Source organism: Triplophysa dalaica, chromosome 10, assembly GCF_015846415.1.
Source record: "Triplophysa dalaica isolate WHDGS20190420 chromosome 10, ASM1584641v1, whole genome shotgun sequence".
NCBI classification, from domain to species: Eukaryota; Metazoa; Chordata; class Actinopteri; order Cypriniformes; family Nemacheilidae; genus Triplophysa; species Triplophysa dalaica.
The window spans coordinates 22,326,571-22,354,247 of NC_079551.1; the positions used below are offsets into that span (position 1 = coordinate 22,326,571).

At 36.7% G+C, this 27,677-nt stretch overlaps 2 protein-coding genes across 3 annotated transcripts; one reads left to right on the forward strand and one right to left on the reverse strand.

Moving 5' to 3' along the window:
- Positions 1–633: 633 nt before the first annotated feature.
- Positions 634–8,799, forward strand: ncl (nucleolin). Its single transcript, XM_056758796.1, is given in 18 exon segments — positions 634–792; positions 1,886–1,981; positions 2,089–2,224; positions 2,302–2,430; positions 2,526–2,568; positions 2,570–2,649; positions 3,561–3,671; positions 3,860–3,985; positions 4,998–5,084; positions 5,263–5,386; positions 5,522–5,658; positions 5,767–5,893; positions 5,985–6,121; positions 6,202–6,328; positions 7,096–7,259; positions 7,338–7,464; positions 7,762–8,057; positions 8,142–8,799. Coding segments are annotated over 18 exon segments (2,124 nt in total). The 5' UTR covers positions 634–774; the 3' UTR covers positions 8,201–8,799.
- An 8,183-nt stretch (positions 8,800–16,982) lies between these two features.
- On the reverse strand, positions 16,983–21,203 carry LOC130430298 (UDP-GlcNAc:betaGal beta-1,3-N-acetylglucosaminyltransferase 7-like). Of its 2 annotated transcripts, none has more exons than XM_056759345.1 (2): positions 21,138–21,203; positions 16,983–20,252 (listed from the first exon to the last, which is right to left on the reverse strand). In XM_056759345.1, coding segments are annotated over exons 1-2 (1,260 nt in total). In that variant the 5' UTR covers positions 21,140–21,203; the 3' UTR covers positions 16,983–18,994. The 2 variants fall into 2 exon arrangements, with proteins under 2 accessions (XP_056615323.1, XP_056615324.1); XM_056759346.1 differs by having other exon boundaries at positions 16,983–20,156; positions 21,138–21,183.
- Between the last annotated feature and the right edge of the window lie 6,474 nt (positions 21,204–27,677).

Below are 27,677 nucleotides of genomic sequence, written 5' to 3' on the forward strand. Positions count from 1 at the left end.
ACCAGTCTCCATGCATCTAAGCCTAGTGATGAGCTTTGAAAACATTTATAAAACTGTTTTGAACCAATTCCTTTAAGCACATTGTAAATTTTAGTAGCTTGTGCTTTGAATAATTGCAGTTTGGTGTGCTGGGCCAGGAGAAAGTTTTCTGAAGAAGTTTTGAAAAAACCTTTTCTGCCAAAATAGCTAGATGAAGTATTCATCAAGATAAATAGATTTATTGTGAAAATTTGTTTTTGCAAAACTGTGTATTACAGGGCTATACGTTCCTTACATAACTGGGGAATCGGGGTTTTAACACTTAACGTTACAGCTACACGTGGTAACCAGATGTGCTGCCTTCACGTGGTCTCAGAAGTCCCACTTCAACCCGGAAATATTTGTGGAACGTTGCTCTTTAATGTTAACAGTTTATTGTAATGTTTAATTCTACTTAATTATTAGTAACAATAGTATTTTAATGTTACTTAATATTTTTAATGTTACTTAATATTTTTAATGTTACTACATCCAGACATTACTTCCGCGTTTGTGGTGGGAAATAACTTACTTACGAGGTGTCTTGAACGCAGCAAAAGAAGGATTCGAACATGTGCGCATAGACAACCCGATTGGACAAAATATTCTGTGGGCGTGGTTTAGTTGGTTGCACTAAAAGCGCAAATCGAGCTCTCGTCTTTATCGTCCGGACAGAGCAGCACGTGTGACTGAAGAGTGTTATCTGCGCCACGCTCTCATTTATCTGCTTTAGTAAAGGAAGAATAGCGTTTAATCATGGTGAAGCTAGCCAAGGTAAGTTATCTGCGAATATTCCTGACGTAATTTGAGACGTTGATTTAAATGTAAAAAGGTAGTTTGTTTTTCTTCCTTCGATAGTGAGGCCTACGATTAGTTTATCCCTGCAGATTTGAGCGCATAACGTAAACGAAGTTTTAATGAGAATGCTACGGTTAGAGGGGTCCGATATGAACTGATTTCAGGGTGTTGTCGATTTTATCGGTTATGCAGAGAATCTGGTCTGAACCATGCTGTTCCGTTATCAGGCCTCATCTGACACGCGTGAAAAATAACAAAAGATTTTTAACGCTGATTGTTCTTAACATGCTTCTTTACAAAGTACAAGCGGTTCACGTAAGTAATTAAGATTAACGCGACGCACAGGACGTCTTTGTTTCGCATTATAAATATTTTTTCGGATCGCGTGTCGCTTAGCCGATTAGCTCGATGCTAAGCGCCTCCATTTTGATTCCTGGAAGAGCGCGAGCGGACATTTATCGAATTCATTTCAAAAGACAATGTCGACATCAAATATAAATATGCGATTTTGCCGACTAACTTTTTGGTTATATACAAATCTATCAAAACAGTTTGTAGCTCCCTTCCGTATCTAGAGCGTCTTGCACGTGTAGCCCACGTGGGTTTGTCCACGTGGGGAGTTTCACTTAGGGCTCGCGTTTTAAATGGCATTGAGGGACAACGAAAGAATAACGAATTGCTTAATTTAAAATTTGGAACCCCACCTAACGTTTAAAAGCAACACACAGATACTTACGATTCCGAGATTATCAATTTTCCAAAAATCCAGGATCAACTGGAAATGATCAAGGGGGTTTAACACACTATAGGTTTAAAATCACTTGGAGTAAGGGTACTTTTAACACAAAATACAAAACGTATACACTGTTATTACATGATAAAACTGTAGTTTCTTAACGTTTTGATTACCCCTTAAGCAAAAAAACTATGGTTGTATATCAACTAAATTTTTGTTAAGTGCTGATTGATATATTACAGTCCCTTGAACAATGCCAATAAACCATTGTTTAAATACACAATTTTGACTAAAGTGATTGATTTATCCTAAAAGAATGTGTAATTCTTGCAGGCGGGCAAAAAAGAGGCACCTCAGAAGAAAAAGGCCCCACCACCTCCGAAAGAAGTGGAGGAAGAATCCAGTGAGGAAGAGAGCGATGAGGAAGAGGTGAAGAATTGTTAATATTTTTATGGAGCTGTTTAAAAAAGGTTTAATCTCATATGCAACATGACTAAAGATTTAACCACAACAATCATTTCAAATATACTCTGCAGGCACCACCAGCCAAAGTTGCAGTGAAGAAAAATGCAGCACCTGTAAAAAAAGCCACAGTGAAAAACGGAAAAGCCCCAGCTAAGCAAGAGAGTGACGAAGATGATGATGATGATGACGACGATGATGAATCATCCGGTAAGCTGGGTTACTTTCATATTTCTTAAATTCTGTCTTTGTTCAGTGTGACTTGAATACATTTCTCATGATAGAAGAGGAGACTCCACCACCAAAGAAAGCTACACCTGCTAAACCCGCTGCAGCAAAAAAAGCTGCAGCAACCCCCGCCAAGGGAACTCCTGCAAAGAAAGCAGCACTTGCTGAAGAGTCTGACGATGATGATGGTATGCGACTTGTTTATTGATCTTTGTTGTAGTTCTGAGGAATTTTTTGCAGACATTCAAACTAGTACATATCTAAGTAGTCAATGTATGTTCAGATGATGAATCTGAGGAGGAAGAGGCACCACCACCCAAAAAAAAACGCAAAAGCAGCGACACCAGCAAAGGCAGCGACTCCTGCAAAGAAGGCTGCACCTGCTGAAGAGTCTGATGATGATGACGGTATGGAATCGTTCAGTGTTTCCAATAGTGAAAACATTTGTAGTGTACCTTTTACTTAACTCTTATATTGTTCTAAAGCTTTGTGAAATTAAAATTCAACAGTTTTGTTGCTTCAGCCATTGAATAAACCACAATACAGGGATCGATTGAACCATTCCCAAAAATTTCTGATAAGTGTGTATTTCTCTTTTTAGTCATTCCCCCAAATTCTTGGTTTCAAAATGTCCCTAAATTTCCCTTTTATTCATTTTAACAAGGTGTGACATGTTTAAATGCATTAATTAGGAAAACTTATGAACTGTTGTAACTTTTTTTTATGAAAAAGGTCTTAAATCTCACTACCATAACTTTTAAAAGATGGTCAATCTCATAACATGTTTTGATAAGTGAAACTATGATGCTCAAAGTTTTTATTCATACAGCTGTAGACATTAATTACTTTTTAATTAGGAAATTGTACATTCACAAAAATTCACTGGGGAAAACAACCCTTATGGATCAAAAAAAGTAATGTGCATTTGTACACATCGTGACATGATATTCAGGTTTTAACTTGAGAACTTTTTTTACATATTCTGTTGTTCTGTAAACCATTTGAAAGGTACTAGTAGATGTTTCTTCAAACAAATTCAAATTTTATGTAAGTAGCTTATTAACATTAAAGGACTTTTTCTGCACAGAGGATGAAAATATCAGTCATGGACACCTTTTTCCCTCCTATTTAATTTCAAGAATGTTCTGTCAATGATTTAATTTGAGATCCTTCAGTAGAATATCAGATTGTTTTCCACAAATAGGGATTTGTGATGTTAATTATGATTTCAACAGAAAAAGTAATATTGTTTTGTATGTTAAATTTATACTTTTGCTTCAATGGTTTTGTGAGAATGACCCGTGTGTTGCATTTGTAGACGAGTCTGAAGAGGAAGAGGCTCCACCTCCTAAGAAGACGCCGGGTAAAGTTGCTGCCAAAGCTCCTGTAGCTGCAGAGGAATCGGATGATGATGACGACGAGGATGAAGGTTTGTGTGAGATTAAAACTAGATTGGCCAGTAGCACAGTTCAAATAATTTCCAATTTCAATCCACAGAGCATCCCTATAAAAAGTGTAATTATATATTTAAAATAATCATATTGACACCCTTACTGCTTAAAGTGGTTCTGATGTCTATTCTTGCATTCATATTTCTGACTTGTTTGTTTTTCTTAGATTCTGAGGAAGAGGAAATGGATACAACACCAGCACCCAAAGCCCTGGCCAAAAAGGCAGGTATGGTGAAGGCCAAGGAAGAATCTGAGGAGGAGGAGGATGACGACGATGATGATGATGAAGAAGGTTCGATTGCAGAATGACTTGCTATTGATGTCAATGTAGTACAATAGTCATTTATAGGCACATCATGTATCTGAAAATCACATCTGCATTTAAAGTGATACTTCAGGCTGAAACCTTCCCCATGTTTTACACGCATTCCTAAGGGAATTTGACTTTCTTTTTGAAGAATGATGGAGTCGGAGTTCTAATGCCACATCCTTTTACTTCCAAGTGGTTGAATGGGGGGGGGCAATTTTTTAAAGCTCCAAAAACTGCATCCTTTGATCAAAGAATGGCTTGACATGGCTACGTTAATGAAGGCCTCCTGAAGCGAAGCGATGCTGTAACGATAATGTCCAACATCCCCAAACGAGAGGCATGTTTTTCCGGCAAATGATGTGGGTGTGTTCTAAGTTCCTGTGACGAACACAGCTTTTTGACGTTTCAGCCAATAGAAACGCCTTCTCGGAGCATGCGCTTCCGTTGCCAATTAGCAGAAAGACAAGCCTCTCGTTCGCCTGCAGTGGATGTTAAACATTATCGTGAATAGTGTTGCTAATATGGACATTTTTCTCAAAAAAAAGTGTTGATTCGCTTCAGAAGACCTTTGCTAAGACCACGGAGCCGCGCTGAGCTGTTTTTTGATCGATTGATGGACTTTTTGGAGCTTCAAAAGATTGGCCCCCATTCTACCGCTAGGAAGTAAAAGGATAGGTGATATTATAACTCCAACTGCATTATTCTTCAGGTGCACATTCACTGAGGATGCCTTAAGGGTGAGTAAAACATGGGAACATTATTGATTCATGCCTGAAGTATCACAAATCCTGGTCACTTTTCTATTAAGTGAAATCATAAGGGGCTTTTTATTTAAAGGGTTTTTCATTTTCAATGTTTTTAAGAAAATTGAAAGATTTAGAGTGAATAGGGTTTAAAAGATGGCAGGATTTTCATATTTTGATGACCCAATAATTGCACTTCAGATGACATCTTCCATTTCCCCAAAAATGATTTTGTTAATTTGGTTTTCCAGAAGCTCCTGTTACTCCAGCAAAGAGGAAAGCAGACAACAAAGACAAGGATATGCCATCAGCCAAGAAAGCTAAAAGCGATGGAGAAGGTAAGACTTCCACCCATCTGTTGTTAATTCATAGAAACGCTGAACTATGATGATCAACAAGGGACTTAATACTGATGTATGTGATGTCACCTTTTCAAAATTCTGAATCTGTCTTAACACAAAACAACATTTTGGCTGTCTTGGTCTTGCAAAATATAATTTTGTGTTGAATTTGCAGGTTTCAGTCTCTATCTTGGCAACTTGAACCCGGAGAAAGATTTCGATGAAATTAAGTCTGCAATCTCAAAATTCTTTTCAAAGGAAGGCCTTGAAATTCAGGATGTGCGTCTTGGCCAGTCCAAGTAAGTCTGGTTATTATAGCCCAAATGCTGTTGAATTCGATTTTCTGTCTCCCGTGCAGGAATTTGTCACGTTAGTGATCAAAGTTTTTGTTAACCTGGTTCATGTGTTTGACTAAAGAAAGTCTTGATTTCTAGGAAATTTGGATATGTTGACTTTGCATCAGAGGAAGAGCTACAAAAAGCATTGGAGCTTAATGGCAAGAAGTTGATGGGCCTGCCACTGAAACTTGACCGAGCCAGAAGTAAAGAAAACTCACATGAACACAAGAAAGGTATTTAATGAAAATATTCCTGTGAACCTGAATCTGACCATCTCCAGAGATGACATCTTTACTTCAAGCTTGGATGTATCAGCGTTTTAACTTTTTTTTTTTCATCAGAGAGAGATGCACGTACCTTGTTCGTAAAAAATCTTCCATACTCCATAACACAAGATGAACTGAAGGAGGTCTTTGACCAGGCGATCGAAGTCAGAATACCAATGGATAACAACGGTTCTAGCCGAGGGTAAGAGATGACCACAACTTTGTGTTATCAGAATTTAAAAAAACAAGCAGTGTAAACATGGCTCTTGTTTTTTTTTATTGGGATGGAACAGAATTGCTTACATTGAGTTTGCAACGGAAGCTGTTGCTGAGAAGATGATTGAGGAGGCACAAGGGTCTGATGTTCAAGGACGCTCCATCATTTTAGATTACACAGGAGATAAGAGAGGGCAGGGCGGCAGAGCACCAGGTTGGTTAAATGGTGGTCTTGCCATCGACCAAATGTCTTAAGAATTCACGCTAACTGCTTGCTTTTGTTCTTTCTTTTAGCTGCGGGTTCAAACAAAGTTATTGTTGTAAACAACCTGTCATTTAATGCAACTGAAGACTCCCTCCAGAGTGTTTTTGAAAAGGCAGTGAGCATCAGAATACCACAAAATAATGGCAGGCCGAAGGGGTAAGTACGGTGACTGTAAAATTCTCTCTTACTGTTACATTAGATTTATTCATTTGGCAATGCTTTCATCCAAATGGACTTAAAGTTGAACCCTGTTCATTGCTAGACCTACATCAAATATTCAGTCCAAATTAGATTAAACTTTTTTTTATACTAATATTATGCAAGAAAATGTTTGTCTATTTAACATATTTGTGTATATAAGCCTGATTCTTGTGGGACAGTAGGTGGCAGTAATACACTAGTTTAAAAAAAATTGCTCAAATGCTCCATGCATTCCACCTTATATCAATAGTAGTTCACAACTTGGCAAAGTTTAGTATTTCTGTAGTTTTTAAGACTTGTAGTCCCTCAAGTTTGTAGTCAGGGCCCATGCGTTGTGAACTCAAGACTTCTACCGGGTCACAGATTTGCCCCATTCGTCAATATGATTTCGCTTGGTCCTTATCGTGGAAGGAATTTGTGATTACGATTTTTCTGACTCCTTAAAGCCACTGTATTATCTGCTTCCTAAACCTGTTGATCATGGTTACCATAACAGTGAGGAGTTGAATGTCCTACCTGAGGCCAAAATTTTATTTAAACTTAACTAGCAGCTGCTAGCATTGGCTTTCATTCTCCCTTTTTTGTTTATGGATGTTGTAATTTTTGCCTCCAATCCCTACATAAACAAATATTGGGAAATGTATGAATTCAAGGAAAAGAGACTGGAAAATGTGACTAATACATAAAAGCAATGATAAAACTAAAGTCATCTTTTATTTCAGATTTGCATTCGTTGAGTTTGATGATGTGGAGGATGCCAAGGAAGCAATGAAGAATTGCAACAACACAGAGATTGAAGGCAGAACTGTCAGACTTGAGTTCAGTCAAAGCAGGGAAGAAAGAGGTGGTGGTGGTGCTGGTGGTGGAGGAGGACGGGGGAGCTCTGGTTCGTATATTCAACTTTCTCAATGGTCTATTAGCTGTTTGAATGCTCGTGTTTGTTAACTGTCTTGTCTGCTTGTAGGACCCACAAAAACCCTTTTTGTCAGAGGCCTGTCAGAAGATACTACAGATCACACACTGAAAGGTGCATTTGACGGTTCAGTCGGTGCCAGAATCGTCACAGATCGAGATACAGGATCATCAAAAGGGTATCTGCCTTAAGTTACTTTTTTCAACTGTTTTGCTTCTCATGAGCTCCGCGCTGTCTATCTAGTGATGGTGTACGGATTCGCTCGAGAAGTAGATTCAAACTCACATTATATAAGGTGTTAATTTATCTGATGTGAGACAGAAGATTACTTAAAATGAGATGTTTCATTTAACTCTATAGTACAGAACCAATGAAGTATTTAAGGTACAGCTTTCATGTTGCAATAAAGGCAAAAGAGGTGTAAACTTTTATTGGTGTCTCTCTGCACCTTACTGACTAAATGTTGTTCCTCCAGATTTGGTTTTGTAGACTTTGACAACGAAGATGACTGCAAAGCTGCAAAAGAAGCAATGGATGACGGCGAGATAGACGGAAATAGAGTGTCTCTGGACTATGCCAAGCCTAAGGGCGAGGGAGGCCGTGGCGGAGGCAGAGGAGGAGGAGGAAGGGGCGGTTTTGGTGGCCGAGGCGGTGGAAGAGGCGGTTTCGGTGGCCGAGGCGGTGGGAGGGGTGGTTTTGGTGGCCGTGGAGGCGGAGGAGGAAGAGGCGGTGGCTTCAGGGGGGGAAGAGGAGGAGGAGGAGGAAGAGGAGGTAGGTTCAGAATAGCATGAGTTTCTGCAAATGTGATAATATTGTTCTTAAAAAACCTTGTTAATATCGTAAAATGTTTTTCAGGTGGACGAGGTGGATTTGGTGACAAGCCACAGGGAAAGAAGATTAAGTTTGACGATTAAATCTGTTATTGAATGTACTTGTTTCATTGCTTAAATCTATTTTGTCAGAGCGTTTCTAGGACATTCCAGAAAGCATCAGTAATGGATAACTGTACAGTGACCCCTGACCCCTTTGCTTCCCGTTTTAACTGTGAGTTCTGAAATGTCCCAAGCATTCATGTACATCCTCATCTGCTTTGTTTATGAGAGGATCTTTCAGACATTTAGTAGGTGAATGTTGTAATTATGCTCTGCCGGTTTAGGTACATGTTGTACATGCGACCTGTGTTTCTTTTTTTGTTATGGCTTTACGGTTGTCTTTCTCAACATATTTAATTTGTTTTTTAGTTGATTTATGAAATTAATGTGCAGTACCTTTTTAATGTGCAAAGCATATTGTAACGATGGATTAAGTTGACTCCAAATATTTAGACTATGAAATTAGACGTCTAGAGCTCAGTGACAGATTTGAGTGGACAAGGATTGCGGTCAATAAAAATAATTGTCAGATTTATACTATGAAATTTGTTTGGCGTGTTGGCCGTTTTATTTTTTATCCAAGTCAAACTTGTCAAAATGTAAAGAACTTAGCATTTTGATTAAACTCTGTTTTTAAACTCTTTGGTATGTGGCTTGTCATGATTGTGAGATTCAATGATTGTTTGGCATGATTAATACTTTAAAGTGTGTATGCAACAACTGATAAACTTGTTGCTTTACTACCATGGTACTCTTGTCTGAGCTCAACCAATTGAACTAAGATGGTTAAGAAACCCAGTTGATGTCACAGGTGGTGGAGTAATGTTTACTGATAAATAAATTCAGATCAAATTACTGCTGTAAATATTGTAGTTTACTTAGACTATTGATGTCATATGTTTGCTCTTTCCCCATGAAATCAAATGGGAAAATTGTAACTGTTTTAGAGTTGCATTAATTAGAAATTGTCAGTGCACGCCAATCTTTTTCAAAATTTACACTTGTAATTGGCAATCAAAAAAAATTAAGCTCCAACTCTTCACCACATGAGGTCAGCGACTAATAAAGAGTTATACTGACTGTCCAACGGCCGGGCGTTTCTAGCCCAACTTATAACAAACCAATCACAACGGCAAGAGCAAAATAAAGCTCCGCCCTACGTTTTTCTAATTTCATTCCGATATACGTCATGATACGGAAAAGGTAAATCGCAACTTCCGTTTCATGGTAAAATAAAAGCTGGTTTATTCACATTCAGGTTTCATCCTACGTTACTACGCCCAGGGTGGTAGAGCCTGTCGCTACCCGATCCGTCCCGGAAACACGATTTGTTCCGCGCATGCGCGAAAGTGCGTCTACTTCCGGTAATTACCATTTTCACGACAGTCGACTCGATGCGTTCTAATTGGCGCCACTTCCTGTTATCTTAGATGTTTTACGACAGTCTGTTAGTGGCGATGTTGGAGAGTACAAAAATGGTTTACAGCGCTATGGATTCGTTTGTGTTTTATGAACGACTTCAGAAATTTCTCTTAAAAGGAGAGATTCCTGACTGTCCTTCAGAGCGTCGTTAGGTTGAGTGAGTGGGTGCGTGGGGTTTGGGTTGTTGTTTGGAATAACCAAATGTGTAAATAAATGTAATAAATACATAAATAACTTTTTCTGTGTGTTTCTTAAATGCAGACATTTGTTAAAATATTAGAAAAGTAAGGTCAATGCCCTGTTCCTTAATCTGCAAGTTAAGTAAATGAATAGATGTTTGATTGTGTGACTGAGAGAGGCTGGGTGGGAGGTTGAGATTTAGTGAATGACTAAAGAAAATAAGGAACAAATGTAAAAATAAATTGGATGAATTCTGAAAATCCTGCTTGTCAAGGGCAACCAAGGATTTCAATAATCTAATTAGGTTATCAATTTGTGCCACATATTAACCTTGACATATTTTGCCAAAAAAAGGTTTTAAGAGAATCACTAATAAACATATTCATTTTAAGTTTTATAGTTTTTCTATAAATAAAGAAGTATTTTTATATATAAAAATCAGTTTCTCACTCCTGACATATAATATTTTGTCATATTGTATTTTCTTGGAATCAAAAAATATAATAAAAAGAAACATAAAGATTATTAGAGAAAAACTACTTTTCACTCTTTACAGGATTCCTTGTGTATCCCTCCGTACGTTTCACCAAACCATTATCATTTGTAATATGTTTGATGTCTTTTGGTGTTAATTGCTCTTTTTTATACAGAGTTTATTTAAAAAAATATTTCCGGTATGGACAAACAACTTTTTTATTAAAACTGCCGTAAATTGTTTCGAACAGAAGTAGACGGAGTTTCACGCATGCGCGGAACAAATCGTGTTTGCCGTAAATTATTTCGGCCGGAAGTAGACGCACTTTCGCGCATGCGCGGAACAAATCGTGTTTCCGGGACGGATCGGGTAGCGACAGAGCCCAAAGGTCTCACATGCGCACTTTTCAAACTAAAAGACGGAATAAGGAATCTCATTAGGATTACCAAATTAGCTTGAAAGCTTCTAAACGGTCGTTATAATACTTTTGTGTCATTTAAAAGGGCATAATGTCAAAGAGAAGTTTTAAATTACTTAACATAGGCTACACGGGTATACGTTTTTAACCTAGACCGTAAAAACAAATTCGTTTCACATAAGTTGGACAGCGAGATCTACTGGTATGAGGACGTTAAACTCCAGCCAGCACGGATATTTGATATATTAAAACACTTTACGCAGCGTTAACATTGTACGAATTCTTTGCAATTACCAGCAGCAGTTCACATTTCTAAAGCGGAGGTTCTTTTATAAAATAACGCAGTATTGGAGACGTCTGGATGCTTCAGCGTGACTGGTTCTGGTATGTCATGTGTCTTTTGGTGTGTTATAAGTAGCCCATACATGTATTAGACACGTACAATTTCTCAAATTAAAGTGTCGGAACAAAATATGCATTCTATCTAAAAGCGAATGCGAACCCAGACCTGCCTGAATCGCGTCTTGTAACCACACTCCGGCGAATGTACGTCACTTCGTAACATGATTTGACTAATACCGCCAAAATCTAAACACACGTAAAGTGGGCGTACTTGTAAATCTCATTGTGTCCACCACCGCAGGCATGTCGCGGAGACGCTGAGTGTTTCGTTGCGAAAAGAAAGCCTCTTTGTTTGCCCTGCCAAAAGATGAGACTAAAAATTATGTTACCATTCCCTGCTGTAATGCGAGCTTGTTTCTATCTCGCACAAACTCTGTATGATGTATATAGTTGTTTGTTTATAGTCTTTATAACGTCGTGTAAAGAAGGTAAACCATTTAGCTATAGTTTAACTATAAGTATAACTATTTAATATAATATTTAAGTTGATGTATCGGCTTGATCATCTTCATTTTCCGTATCAGATTCGGGCTCGAATTGAAATAAGGAAGTACCGATTACATTTTATCACCTGTCAGCAGTGTTGGGTAAATTACTCTAAAAAAGTAATTAATTACTATGTCTCATTACATATTCAATAGTGTAATTATATTACTGTCCAAATTACTCTGTCCAAAAAGTAATTAGCTACTCATTACTAATTACTTTCTATATCCTACATCAACCTTGATTAGTTAAGTGATTCAAGGACAGACATGAAACGGCTTATTTAATTCATTTAAATAAATAATATTATTAACTGACCAAAGTATTACAAATGTGAGAATTATACATTAAAGCACAGATTTTAAAGTAAGACTTTGAATTTTGATGTCAATTACACTATTGCACGCATATATTTCACAAAGTATTTAGTTTAATTACATCAAAAGTAACTGTAATTAAATTACAGAAAACATATGAGTAATCCCTTACTTTACTTTTTCAAGGGAAAAGTAATTAAATTACAGTAACTAATTACTTAGTAACTAGTTACACCCAACACTCCCTGTCAGTATATGATGTTTGAATTTGGTAAGAGGCGTTACACTTCCCCCACTCTCTTGCAGTATTCGACCGATCACTACGCACTTTGTTAACTGCCCTTCACAGAGACGTCAAGAAGAAGGTGTTAAGCATGATACATGGAAGTCTACATATATGCAACATATAACCTTGCATGTATCAAGGTTATAAGGAACTACGCTATTATCACAACTCCTGACCTGTAACGTCAGTTCCTTCCAGTTCCAACCACGCAACTTAGCGATGTTGTTTGCGACTGTTCGTACATTGGAAATGGTAGTCAGTAGTGTTATTCAAAAATAACTGCTGCAAGGCATCAATCAAACCACATTATTGTCAATCATTGTATACTCACTAAATTATGTGTAATCCATTTGTATTCTAGTTTTTACAGTTCCCTAACAATAAAGGGGGTCATAACAGTGAGTTCAACTAAAAGCTTCATATTAAATCATGTGATAAATGATCATTTCTGATAACTAAAAATGAGACAGTGGACTAACATGAGCCTTTCTTCATAGATATTCAGGAAATAGGGAGAAGGTGATTTCATCTGAGTATTTTTTATTTCAAAATAAGAGATTTTTGTTAAACAGTAACACCAGTGACACTATTCCATGTGTTAACTTTAACTACTTTCAGCATATATTGTTTAATATTTATTCAGCATTTTGTTGTTTTATGTCATTCAAATCATATATTGGATAGTTATATATGCATGATTGTATATTAAATGGTAGAAAAACCTGATTTCCATATAATTTACAAACATTTGACAAAATGTTGACAAATGACAACTATTGTCACATTGATGGCTCAAGAAGATGTAATTGTTCAAATAACATATTGTTTCATTTAAAAAGATATAGGACCCTAAAATGTATTTCAAAGGTAATATTACTGTAAAAAGGCTATATATGAACAGAAAAATTGACATTTCCAGAGAATGACCCATGCATGTACGGCCTTGCCCAAAGTTCCAACACAAGCAGAACACCAGTAGATGGCAGGTTTCTGGTTTCAGTGAATATTTCTGGGGGATGTAAGCAGTATTTTGCATATACCAGTTTTATATTTGCAAGTGACAAGGAACTGTGTCAGCAATGCAAGTTTGTTAGGGGACAACATGACTTGACTAAAGTACACTGTATAAATAAGTCAAGTGATGTCATCAGTGTGATTTTTATTTAAAAATAAGAGATTTTTGTTAAACAGTAACACCGGTGACACAACTCCAGGTGATAACTACTTTCAGTACATATTGTTGATATTTATTTGGCATTTTGTCGATTTATAGCATTTAAATCATATATTTGATAGCTATATTGTAAATGGTTGTATTGTCAATGGTAGTAAAACCTGTTTTTGATCTTAAAATAAAGCACTTTCCCTTGCTCTGTTCATGACTGTGGGCACTTAGATTGTCCTAAAATCCACGATCACCAAAAGGTGTTAAGCAATACTAAGGATTAAACATGGGTCAAGTAAATAAACACACAACAACATGGTAGATCGATTCAATATATATCTCATCATATCTTAACTATTTATTGATATCTGAACAATTGTTGTCTCTTTTGTAGAGTAACAATAATCATTTAATAACAAATACATTTCCAAAAACTAAATATTTGAGACAATAAACACCACTTACTGTATATTACTCAGGGTCTTGAAAATATTTTAGACTTATGTAGATGTAGAAAAAAATATCACATTGCTTTTAAAAAGTTACTTCTAACAAGCTGGGCAGATGAAGCTTGACACCTTCACTGATGTTTTACACAGACAGTGTGGAACCACCGTGGGCACACATCACAGCAAATCTAAACATATTGGAAATTAAATCCATTTTAAAATGTAAACAAGCATACATTACAAATGATTAATTACTCTAAGAGCAATTTTTGCAATAAAAAAATTGGTTTGATACAGAAGAAAATTTTAAATAATGTTTGAAACGGAAGAACGTTTATACTTACCCAGTCACTTTCAGTATTCTGTTCCCCACAGAAGTAACATAAGTCTTTTAAGTTATCTGATGAACAATAGCATCAGGGTAGATAAGGGTGTAAAATGCACAACATTTACTTTTAATACATTACAGTTAATACATAATTATACGCTAGATACGAGACCAGAGTGGTTACCTGTTTTCTCCAGGAGGCAAGTAGCAATTAGTATCCATACATCTTTCACACCATCTTGAGATGCAGAAAATTCAATGGTCTTTTCTTCAAGGACACATTCGGCAAACTAGATTATAAGGCTAAAGGATTAACAGATGAGGTGTTTCGGAAGCAAAATGTTATGCGTCTATCATTGTTTGCAGATGAGAGCAAAAAAAGTTTTATACTGTTATCAAAATTGATGATCCATCTTTGTTTCTCAATTTGTAAGTACAGACACATTTGGGATAATCTTATTCAGGGTTTTGTTTTCTAATATGTTTTTTGCTTATAGTATTACTTACACACAAAACCAACTTAAAAAGCTGTTAATGCTTTTTTTGTCAACAATATACAGTTTATTGTTCAATGCTCAACTCAACTCAACTCAACTTTATTTATATAGCGCTTTTTACAATTTTCATTGTTACAAAGCAGCTGTACATGAGACACATTTAATACAAGTATGAATTCTAAAGCAGCCAGGCAGATAGTGCAAAACAATATGCAAACGGTGGTGAGGAACCCAAAACTCCCATCGAGAAAAAAAACCTCAGGGGAACCCAGGCCCAACCAGGGGATTCCAGTTCCCCTCTGGCAAAAGCTGCTGCCTCTGCACAAGCTCATCAGTGCTTGCACAACAAGGCTTAATAAAAATATAAAAATTAAAGATTATCATTAACAATCTAATAGCATTTGAAATGTTGTAGAAAAAAACAAAGTTGTCGCGTCCTTTATCCAGCTCTATCCTCTTAGCACTTGTCAGGTCACCGCTTCCCATTCTCAGCTCTGCCATCAGTTCTGGGCATGAACTGCATCCTGCGGTAATCTTGGAACAAAGAGACAAGACTGGCTGAGAGTAGAGTACTGTTCTGCACTCTTTGATGCAACAAGTACATCATTTGTTGTTGGATGTGTTCCTGGTTCCGGTTGATCTAAATAATGCAGCCTAAATCCTCTGAGGATTAATATTATGGAGGTGTAGTGTATGCAAGATTAAAAAGATGAGTCTTTAGTCTAGATGCTTACCTTAAAGTACCTTGATAGTACTCGAAAGTACAGGAATGCCATAAAAACGTCTTGTTCCGCCAACTTTTCATCACTAATAGAAGAAAACCATCACAATCCTAGGTTTTTATTAACAAAAAATAAGTCGTCAGCGACTTCAGATTCTGATTATCAGCATAACAGTGATGAATGTATGAACTACTTCAGTAGTAAAATCCACGACATTAGAGAAAAAATTATAACAATGCAACCAGAAGTGAAACCCGCTGGACAAAATAACTACAGCGCCCCTAAGGAGAAATTGCAATTATTATCTACTGTAGATCACGATGAACTCTCTAAAATCTTTAGATCAACTAAAGCAACAACATGCCCTATACCTACAAAACTACTGAAAGAAATGCTCCCAGAAATTATAGATCCTCTTCTCAGTATTAGTAACTCATCTCTGACATTAGGACATGTGCCTAAAGCATTTAAGGTGGCTGTCATAAGGCCCCTTTTCAAAAAACCCAAACTCGACCCTAGAGAACTGGGGAATTACAGGCCTATATCGAATTTACCTTTTATATCTAAAGTTCTGGAAAAAGTACTTTCAACTCAATTATGTTCCTTCCTCCAAAGGAATGACATTAATGAAGAATTCCAGTCTGTATTCCAATCTGGACTGCTTTGATCAGTTACAAATGCTTTTTGCATCTGACTGTGGCTGTATTTCGTCATTAGTGCTGCATTTGACCCCATAAACCAGGCTTTAGTTTGCATGCATAGTGATTACATATGTGGATGTGCGTGAATTTTACAGTTTAAACGGAAATCTTCTTCCTTTAGATCAACATGAATCTTAGAGCGATAATGGCCTAAATGTTTTTTAGAGATTTGCTTGCTTTTGCAAATTGCAATGAAGATGACATAGCCGATTTCTTTAATACCGTTTTAAAGTTTTGAACACCATTTACGCACCGTGGAACATGACAACCAGTTATTTTTTTAAGTTATTTTTCATAACAGCTGTTTACATATTGTCAACATCACATAATAAAATTAATTTTACAAAACGAAGCCAGTTCAAAAGTTTACATACACCTGATTCTCACTACGATGTTTCCTAAACAATTAATGCCAGCACTTTCTTATGTTTTGCTGTCAAGTCAAAAAAATCTAGCTTTTTATTTACATTTAACATTTCAGATTTCTACACATGTCCATCAGAACAGGAATATCATTTTTTACTTTAAAACAGTAATTCATTTATTTAGTCATCCATTCATTGACAAAACGGTTACAATTTATTTTCATTAATTTTATAGGTTTAAAATTCATTTGAGGTGACACCGACAGGTAAAAACCTACAGACCTGTGCAAGTTCACTCCACTAACGTGAATTTAATTGATTTTAACTTACTAGTTGACGTTTTATTCTATGGCAATCATTGACCACCCCCAGATTAAATAATGCATATTCAAGGAATAATGTTCAACATTGGTTTACAGACTATTGCACTGAAGTCTTGCAAAAGTTGCTAGAGATTGTTAAAAATCAGCAAGAAATCCTGGCCATGCAGAGACAGTTACTGGCTGCTACAGCTGTGACAGTGTGGAAGAACTTCAGCAACTGGACACTGAGCGGGCCAACAAGGACAAAAGTACCAAAAGGGTAAATACATATGCAAGCATTTTCAAAGTACACTGTAAAAAAATGCAAAAGCAAATACCGAATGCTTCTCTAGCGAGGAAACGGAACACATAATTATTGGGTATAAAGATAAAACTAAATGTCCTGTAGATGGTCTGCTTGTGCACTTTAACCTGGTGTATGATCAGTTGCGTTTCCTCTCTCGAGAAGCGTCCGGCCTTTGCTCTTGCAAATTCCGTCATGTAAATAACGAATCCGCCATGGTGCGAGTGCAACTGTCTCCTAAAGGGAATGGGGGATGATTCTCTGATTGGTTTACTGCACGTTTGCCCAAAACACACCCATACTCATTAGGAAAATGGGGACAACTCTTTCAGACCACGTGCTGGGAGCGCTTACAATTAACAGACTCATACACTCATCAACTATTACAAAAGATACAAACATTCTCTAATGCTCAAGAAGTCCACACAATACATTTAAAGTCAGGTGGGTGTAAACCTCCTGAAATGCTATTTTGGAGTCAATTACTATTATTTTGTGTGTATAGCAAACATATATTTCGTAGCGTTAGGAGACTATTACTAAATGATAAAATCAGTTATTTAAAAGTTTACCAAATCAAGCTGGCCACCCAGTCCAAAAGATTACACACACCTGACTGCTAAATGTATGGTGTTGACTTGAGCATCATGCAATGTTGTTCAAAGCATTGTCTGGGTGAAAGATTTTTGTTTTGTTGTTGCTTAATTTCTAGCCTGAAATTATAAACCTGCATTTAGGGTCGGACTGGGGTTTTACAGTTTCATTTTTACAATCTGTTTGTCGAGGTGCTATTGCTTCCAGGGTCAGTGATGAAATGTGATATATATCGATGTCTCCACAACCATTATAAGCTACTGGTACAATGGCTTTGTGGAAAAAGACACTGTATTAGAGTAAAATGAATCGTAAGATGCAACTAATACAAATGAATTAATGTCAATCAGTAAATGCCTGCTTGTCTCTCTTATTCTCCTTCTCATCACCAGCTTTCTTCAGATATAAACCTTTTATTATTTTGAAGAACCTTGGTTACCAGGGTCGACAGAGTATTTTTAAACAAAACCCACCCAATGGCCAATAAAATGGCCAAATAAAAGATGAACAACTCAATGTGCCACTCACATATCTAAAATCCCTATTTTACTGTCATTGTTATGCATTGGACAATTCAATGAATAAAAATCATTGTATAGTAGTAATCATTGAAATAGTACATTTACATACATAAAATCATTTTACCATCAGACTTACAGCTGGTGAACAAAATTATTATTTCAAAATTCATATTTACTAAACCACCCGATCTGTTAACACGGAATTGAAAACCAGTGCCCCTCCTTCACCAAAATATTCTATCGGTCATGACATATAGCGTTTTACAATTGTTTGCATATAAATGGGTCATGGGTGTCTGAACCATTGTATGGGTACCCACTTTTTTAAGACTCTAGCAGATACGTTGTTCACTTGGGGAATTATAAATTAAGCTCCATTCCGCTTTTTAGCCACATCCTTGAAGTCCACGCTTGTCATCCATCAATTCCACTTGGCTCATTCAGAGCCTATAAAATTAAACTCAATTCTGTTAAGACACAGCCAGGTAAATAATAGAGTGTAATTTACAATTATTTAATGGATGCCAACTAATTGAGACAATAGTGTATGGTAACCTCCACCTTGTGACTTTACGTGGTCCCCTGCAAATGTTATATTAAGAGGTTTATTGCAATAGTGTTTGATACAGCTCCCCATAGTAAGCTTGACTTTTTGATGTTTCATCCATAGGTAAAACGTCTTTTTCTACGCACAGTTTATGTGTGAGTTTTAGAGTGCTTTTGAGTTGAAAGTGAGAGATGAGGGAGAAAGGGAACAGGAGGTGAAGGTGGGGATGTCTTAAGATGAAATGCAAACTCTGTGGGGGACTCTGCTTTATAGGAAGTGGGTTCAGAGATCTCGGCACCCAGCTTCTTGTTTCTTTACATAAATTAGATTCAGTAATTTTTTTTTGCATTCTTCTTCATCGTTTTTTGTCCCTCAAAATTAACTGTTCTATGTCCATTTTCTGTGAACAAACTAAATCACTGTTGACCAGTTTCCACATGTTTATCAAATCTGGTGGGAGCAATTTATGTACCACTATCATGGCCTTAAAAAAGCACGGCTCGCGATTCAATTTGCTGGATTTATTTATAACAAGCCCGAACGTTTTGAAAGCATTGTGTTTAATGGGGGTCACTTGAAGCACTTCTAGACACATGCCGAGAAACACATCATCAATGGGATAGAGCTCTAGAGTTTCACACGCTCCATAGAGTTTACGCGCAAGAGGTCCATCCATCAGAAATCCTCCTCCACCAGCATACGGTGGGTAGTGGGTCTTCTTATACAATGCTTGAGGGATGTAGTACTTGTTCTCTTTTTTGCGAATGGGCTTGGCTTTGAAGAAAACATGACCGACAAAGAGGCCTTTCAAGTCTACGTTCGCCCTCAGATATTCCAAGATGTTGGGAACATTGACAAACACGTCATCATCCCCTTTGAAGATGTAGCGGGTGTTTCCGCAGTAGGTGGAGAACCACTTCAAGAAGTGGATCTCCTTTAGGGTGAGATTGAAGAAGCTATCCATGAAGTCCCATTGAATGATGTCCCCATAAATGTGATCCTCATATTCTAGAAGTTTTTGATGGTTGGCCCTCTCTTCTTCATTGCAAGACGTCCCAAGAAGAAAAAGAGTCTTGATTATTTTGCCTTCAATCACCTGCTCTTTGCCCCACGTTTGTCTTATGACCTCTCTCCGATCATATTGTGTTATCACTGACTTAATGACCATCAACAAGTCGACGTCCTCAGCACATTTCTCTGGATGATTCATCAGGATAGGAAAGTATCGACAATGCCTATAGAGCAAAAATTGCTTGAAACTGAATTCAAGGTGCTTGAACCACTCTAAGGAAGAGAAGTTATGGTTGGGGCTGCAGTTGGAGCTGCATATGTCCCAGGTTGTGGGTCTTTGGTCCTGGTTGATGACCGGATTTTCTGTGGTAGATAGCACAGGTTGCATGCTATTCCCCCAGAAGTTATGAAGGAAGCCCTTATTCTGCAGGTCGACTTCAGCCAAGATCTTCATGTGCGTTTGTCTTTCAATTCTCTCCAAGTCCTGTATGGAGCTGATGTTTGCACTATAGATGACAGAAAGCACCACTACTACGATAAAGAACATGAGGCTGTAGAAAACCATGTGCTTGTAAACTTGCTGTTGTTCTCTGGTGATCATCCTATTTAAAATTGAGAATTGTGTACAATTGATAGAAATAAATGCATGTTTGTGGTACAAATGTACATTTATGCCATTGGGAGATAATTTTATACAAAGCTGCTTGCATTCAAAGTATAATTTGCAAACTTATGACCTTTGCACTGCTGGCGTGATACACCACAAATTGGGCTACAGGCAAAAAAACAAATGCATGATGCATTTGTCTATGCAAAGTACTTTTGTACTTTATCTTATGTACTATCAGTGTGTAGCAGAAATGCAAACAAAATGCTTTGCATAATATATAATAGACACCAGGCTTCTGTAAACTAAGACTAAGTTTGTTATTTTCTTTTTCCCAAGAAAGTTTAACTTTATATTTAATTTAAATTTAGATAAATATACAATATCTGTAATCGCACATTATTTTTTAAAATGAAACAAAAGATACTTATAAAATGTTTTTTGTATTATGTCTGTACTTTAATCGAATGGATCTATGAAAAGTCTAATTTAAGACAAGGCTACATAATAGTTCTGGTATAATTTAGAGTCGTGACAGCATAACATTTCCATCTATTTTAAAATGATTGAATATTGATAATAAATATGACAATTATTTGATTGTTCAGAAAATTATACTATGACTATGAAAAGTACAACAGAAAATGTCAAATGTCATTTAAATATGCAGTATTAGCTCAATTAAGTGTATTAAGATATTACAAATCCCTACATCATTGGTTTTGGTCATTTCGTTAATGCAAAAAAGCGCATAATATAAAATCATTATATCATTATAATAAAATGTATTAATGCTTTTTTGTGTCAATAATAATTCACACAATCACAAAAAAAAGAAATATTAATCTTAAATATTAACAAAAACTGGAACATTACTCACATTATTTCCTTTTTTATGTTATGTCTGGTCGTCTTTTAGGTGTGTGCTGCTCGAGTCTTTGAATTCAGGTGCAACCTACACACACACACACACGCACACACGCACACACCCACACACCCACACCCACACAAACACACTCTATTTACACCACAATTTTCATGCTACTGCCTGTCCAATCTGTCACCCCTTACCCCAACCGAATGAACTCTCACCATTACTGTAATTGTTATGACCTGGGTTATAGTTAGAAAAATATAAAGTGTTGTTTCTTATCATTTACTAGTGTTATATGTGAATTATCTACTGTACATTATTTGTGGGCTATGAAAAGGCAAGAGATTACAGAAGGCCAAATCTTTACACATATTCATATGTCATGCAGATAGTTTGAGTATACAAAGCAATGTATAGCAAATTCTGCACACTGTAAAACAAGACATCTTATTTATAAAACCAATTCATATTTTTTGCAGGCTCCAGAAGCAATAAAGGGATGCCTCTATTATCTACTAAATTTTGATTTTATGGAGAATGATTTCGACAGAAAGGTCCAGGACAGTGAGAGGTGAGATGGTTTGATCTTGCACAAGTGTAAGGTGGTGGAAAATGTGAGAAAAGAAGAAGCACCAACCACCCACTGGCCCAATGGCTGAGTCCAAGTGGCATGGCGAAGGCATTCGCGCGTTCTGTCTTTCCAGCCCTTTGGGTTGTTACAGTTAACTTTATTTTAACATTGCATAATTTATCTGACTCCAAAAGATAAAAAGGAAACCTTGTTGAATGATATTATTTGTATTTGATTATTATGTGTGATAATAATCCTGCAATTTGGGTCAGTGTTTGATTATCCCGCTTTACTCTAAACCATATTCACTCATCCGATTCTCATGTCGCTTAGAGTCTCGCGCTGGCCGTTTATACGCGGATCTCACGGTCACAAACTCGCCAGTCTTGGTCATTGCCAGAGGTAAGAGACCAGTAACATTTAGGTGGCTGCCCCCTGCAATTTACCTTTTTGGTCTGCTTAGATTATTAACATCTAATCACAAGCAACAATTATTTTCAGCCAGAGGTCATCACCACTCCACAGTGATAAATAGACCAATCTTACCTTCTCTAATGGAAGCTTTATATTTCCCGTGTACTCTTAACTGGAATATTATTACTGTAATCAGAGTCTGAGACTTACCCTATTTAGATTGGTCAGACAACCCTTGTGTTGTTCTAAACGGAAATTCTCATTAACTGCCTCTAAGATCTAAGTACACTTAAACGAATGGCAAGTTGTTTGCCGAAGCTCTAAAATTCTCAGCTGGTGTGTTTTCGCCACCTAGACAGGATTCTAGTCCGTTACTAACCTGAGCGGGGATTTGCGGTAACAAGGATGTAACGGGATACAATATAATTCTTATACTGAATACATAATATAAGAACGTGTCTATAAATTCAGAATACTGCGGAACAATTTCAAACATGACAATTTATTAGTCAGGTAAATGTTTCTTACCAATTACAATTCAATTCAGAGAATACAAAAACAAAACATCAATTTCTCAAAGATTAGTCTACGAGTCTAAGACGCATACCTGACAGTAGAAAAAGATGCGATCAGAAAAAACACAGTGCTGTGTGTCTGAAGGCACACACACAGCACCGTGGGGTTCATCATAGTAAGAATTCCCCAGAACATTTTGCCAGCTTCCCTTAAATACCCAGACCAAAATACCCTTCCTCCACACAACAACAATTTACATTGTAAAGGACTCTGTCCTGGATCTGTTCAGGCCACAAATGGGCATTTGCATGAAGACACAACCTCAACAGTGAGCAGAATATCATAAAGCCTCAAACCTATGATATGATCTGCTCTACTGCTGTGGAAATGAGACCATTGTACCAATCGCACTGAGACATTTCAAATGATACCAAATATGCATATGAAGATTCTTTGTTCATATAAGATACAGTATTTGTCAAATCCAGTTCATGGGTGAGCTTTGAATTGCTCTGAGTTCATTTGGAGAGAGATGAGAGGGGGAGAAGAGAACAGATGTAAAGGTGTGAGTTGGTAATCATCATTCATTGTTGTATGCTGTCTGAGATGGAGATGCAAACTCTGTGGGGAGTTCATTGAATTGGATGAAGTTCTGTGTTTCCCGGGATATGGTGCCCTTTTGGTGCGGACACCTTGGCACCAGCCTTACACAAGCTAAACCACTCATGTACAGTTTTAGGACCTGTACTGTCAGCAGAACGCCAGATGATGGCAGATTTTTCAAAGAAAAAGATTTAATAAGTGATGTTGCCTGCCTGTAGCAAATATTTCCAGCAAATCTTTCGACTTTTCTCTGTCCATTTTGCATTAACTTTAAGCAACCAGGTGTAGTGTGTATGTTTAATTCTATTATTCTATTATTGAATGATTTTAAGCCAACATACTTTTTAACATGAACTCTTGTGTAAATGTGTTAATAAAATGCCATTCACACATTTTTAGAGATCAATGAAGTATCCAAATTTGAGTATGGTGAAATCATTCAATCAAATTAATTGGGCATTTGTTTGATGTTTGTCATGTCAAATCACTCTATATATGTAATGTGTTTTAAAATGATAATGTTTTGGCTCCACAGCAGTTTATTGGTCAAAAGTCCCCCTAGAAAACAAAAATACCAATGCCAGGATAAAATGGATCACTTTGTCAACTAAAAATGTCAATGAATCATTGAATTATGTCTTTAATTTCCAAACATAATTCCATAACAAAGGTATACTAGGACAATAAAAAAATTCTAAACTTGATTCTAGTCCATTCTATTATATTTTCTATGCAATCTTTTAGTTATGGGTATTTTGTTACAAATATGAGAATGTTGTAATCATGAAGATACTAATAAAAGCTTTGGAAGATCACAAAGGAAGACAGTCTTTACTCATACAAAAAAATCAGATGAGATATCTTTAATATATCCATTGTTTCTCTTAGGCATCAGTGAGATGAAATGGAGAGCAAATGGAAATGTTTGCTTTAGTCTCCTGCATCTCACTTATTTCTCCTCAGAAAAATATCAAGGCTGTTTCCATTGGAGACATATCTGAGATCTCCATAAACATGACGCCTTATCCTTCCAGCCACTCGGTCAGAACACTTGGTTCCTCTAAGATAACCCAATCAACTTCAGTCAGAAATCTTGGAGTAATCGCAGATGATCACATCGTTCCTAACAGACCATACAACACAGCGTCTCATATATGTCATTTCTAGACTGGATTAGTGTAATGCTCTTCTGGACGGACTCCCAGCTTGAGCCTTAAAACCTCTGCAAATGATCCAAAATGCAGCTGCAGGACTGGTCTTCAATGAGCCCAAGAGACCCCATGTCACACCTCTGCTCATCTCTCTGCACTGTCTCCTAGTTTGCGGTTCGCATTGAGTTAATTCTAAACAAATGCATTTCTGCTGTATTTCAAGTCATTAGTTTATAGCAGAATGTGAGCTTACACTCTGACAGCACTGTTTATACATCAGCATTTTGTCCACTACTTTATAGAGGAGTGGGATGATTATTTTTATTCTTGACAGTGGATATTTAGCAACTTTATTGATTAAGTTGTTGTGAGATTAAACCAATGAGCAATTTGATTTACATTTCTTTACATGATGTCGATTGTGAAGATGCATTAATAATTATTGTTATTTTTGTATTTGAAATCGAACTGCCTGTGTTACACTGGCTGCATGCACATATCATAAAGCTGCTGTATTGTCAGCTTTGCTACCATTAACCTGAAAAACATTATACTTAAGATCATGTGCAAAAGCTGCCTTATTTCTTTTTTAAATATCAAACTACAGTTTAGTCGCCATATGGTCTCTGCTTGATTTTTGCAAGAGAGTCAAAATAGTCAAACAGACAAGCTCATTTGTTTCCTAGAATGTGGAACTCTTTAGTTTTTTCCCTATCTCTCCTTCTTGTTTTTACAGATGTTGGCAGCCTTCAACCGGTTTGCAAACAGATTCAGGCCTTGTCATACAGACGAAACAACGGGGCAACATCCACCAGCAGACCGGATAAGAGGACGTTGCTTTATCTTCAACCTCAAGATCAGAACGCGTTATCAAGAATTGGTGAACTTTGGTTATGTGTCTGCATTTCAAGAACAAAGGCGATTTGAACTACACAGACCACAGTTAGACACCGTGAGATTGCTGCCATATGACAATAAAAATACTAGCAGTAGGTTTTACTTCAAATCAAGACGTCCCATGGGTACAACATCCTGAAAGAATACCTTAGATATAGATTATAGACGAACTGTGTGCAACTATATTACACAGTGGTTTTGAAATATAAATCACATAACTGTCATACACAATTTAAAGCAAAGTCTAGATTAAAACCAGGTCAATGGATGATTTTTAAAGATCACACTGAACGATATGAAACTAATTAAAATGGTAGGGATTTTGTTCATTATGTCGGTTTTCCTACCAAATATTAGTCCAAACTCTGTTTATCAGCCAGAGATATAAATTCAGAATGAAGTCAATGACTTTAGCGAACATCTATGCCAGAACTGCAAATGCATCTGAATGCTGGGTACAGTATGTCAATATTTTCCAAAAGCTGCTACTTCGTGGCAATTACAATGAAATTTGCAAGCATATCCATTGACTGAATTGATCTCTATTGCTGAACAAGATAACTTGACCTTTGCAATAATAACAAATGCAACACTCATAACTCCTAATGGCACAAACTTTGTTTGTGGAAACACGGCTTATCCATTCCTTTCTGATGGAGATGGCTGATGAGAAGGTGTTATTTGGCTTACTGTATGTTTTACCAGCAATTCGGTGTAGTGTCAGAGGATTATGTTAAACATCATTTAATCATGACACAAAGTACGTCTCTTTCTAAGACTGAAAAATGATAAGGGCGGTTTGTGCCATTAATTGGAGTATATGATCTACAAACTGAAGTACAGGTATCAAAGGAAGCTTTTGAGGCACTCTATTGCTAACATCTCTGTGGAAGTGTATGCAATGAGAAAAGTTGTTTTACAAAATTGAATGGCTTTAGATATGATTGTAAGCCTCTCAGGGAGGAGCCTATAAAAGAAGCAGTCCAAAATTTAGCTCAAGTTTGTACATGAACATGTTGATAAAATCAACAAAGATCATGTTATATTCTCATCTGAGGACATGGATACATGCACTGTAAAAAAATATTCATGGCCATAGTAATAATGGCTCAATTAAATAGGCTGATTTTCCTAAAAAAAATTAGTTTTGAACATTCCCTACTTCATTTCTTGCTGTAAATGTTACAACATTAATTGAGACTGCGATTTGCTTAAAATAATGAGTAAACACAGCAAGTCATTTTTAGTAAAGTCGCATGAATCTGGTTATTAGTCAATTTGACTAAACATTTTAAGACTTGGTTAGATCACGTGACACAGCACTTAACTGGCTTTCAAGACTATAGCGGCCATTTTCTGAAAAGCATCTCCTCAGACGATAAAGGTGAGTAAATTTAACTTGTTGTATAAAATAAATCCCAACAATAGTGTGAAGATAGATGTTTCTTAGTGTTTTCATTTTAAATAAGTTTAATTGTGGAGCTGCACGTATTGTGTTTTAAATAAGCTCCTAGATATCAAATGTACAGAAACATGCGTGCACAGTGTTCTTTGACTTTTGTGAGAATACATCTTATTTACGTTTCTTAATTGAGATTTATGGTAAACAATCACGATTGCCTACTTTTATGAAGGCATGAAAACACGTTGAGAGTTGAATTCGCCGTCCAGCTCCTTGAGCTTTTAGTTTCAATTTGACACAACGCGCCACATTAACAGTCAACGTTTTTAAGTGAGTTATAAAGACCACGAGGCAGTCTTTGATCTGTTTCAAACCTTTCATCTGTCGACCTATTATCTGTTTATCTATACCGCCTGCGAGCGTTGAGATGAAAGGGTACAAACGCCATGCTGTTAATGGTTTCTATTATCTTTTGTCATGTCGCATAATGCAAAATGAGCAGTGTAAGTGAACAAAACACAGAAGCGTATGTACAATCAACTTTGTTAGTGTGACATAACACTATGGCAATGTTGTGAAGTTCTGATAAAGTTCCATTTTGTGACTTTTATATATTTGTTTTATATTTTAGTTAAGCCAATTCTGGAACAAATGTTTAAGAAATCTTGGGAGACCTGATTTTCATAGTCAGGAACTTATCCAGAACTAGATAAGAACTTATGCAGAATCCACATGATACACATGACCTATGTGTACATACAGTTCATATTGATTCTTTTAATTATCAGAATGTATATTTATATATTTTATAATATTCTTAATTGATATAATACATTAACATCATGTTGTTTTGTTTCAGGACAATAGTGGTGAAGTTAATCAACCTTGCAGAGCACACAGAACTCTATCAACAGAGGGGGGATCTCCATATACTCCAGATCTCCATATTCAGCTCAACACCACACTTAACATGCAATCATACAGGACCACAC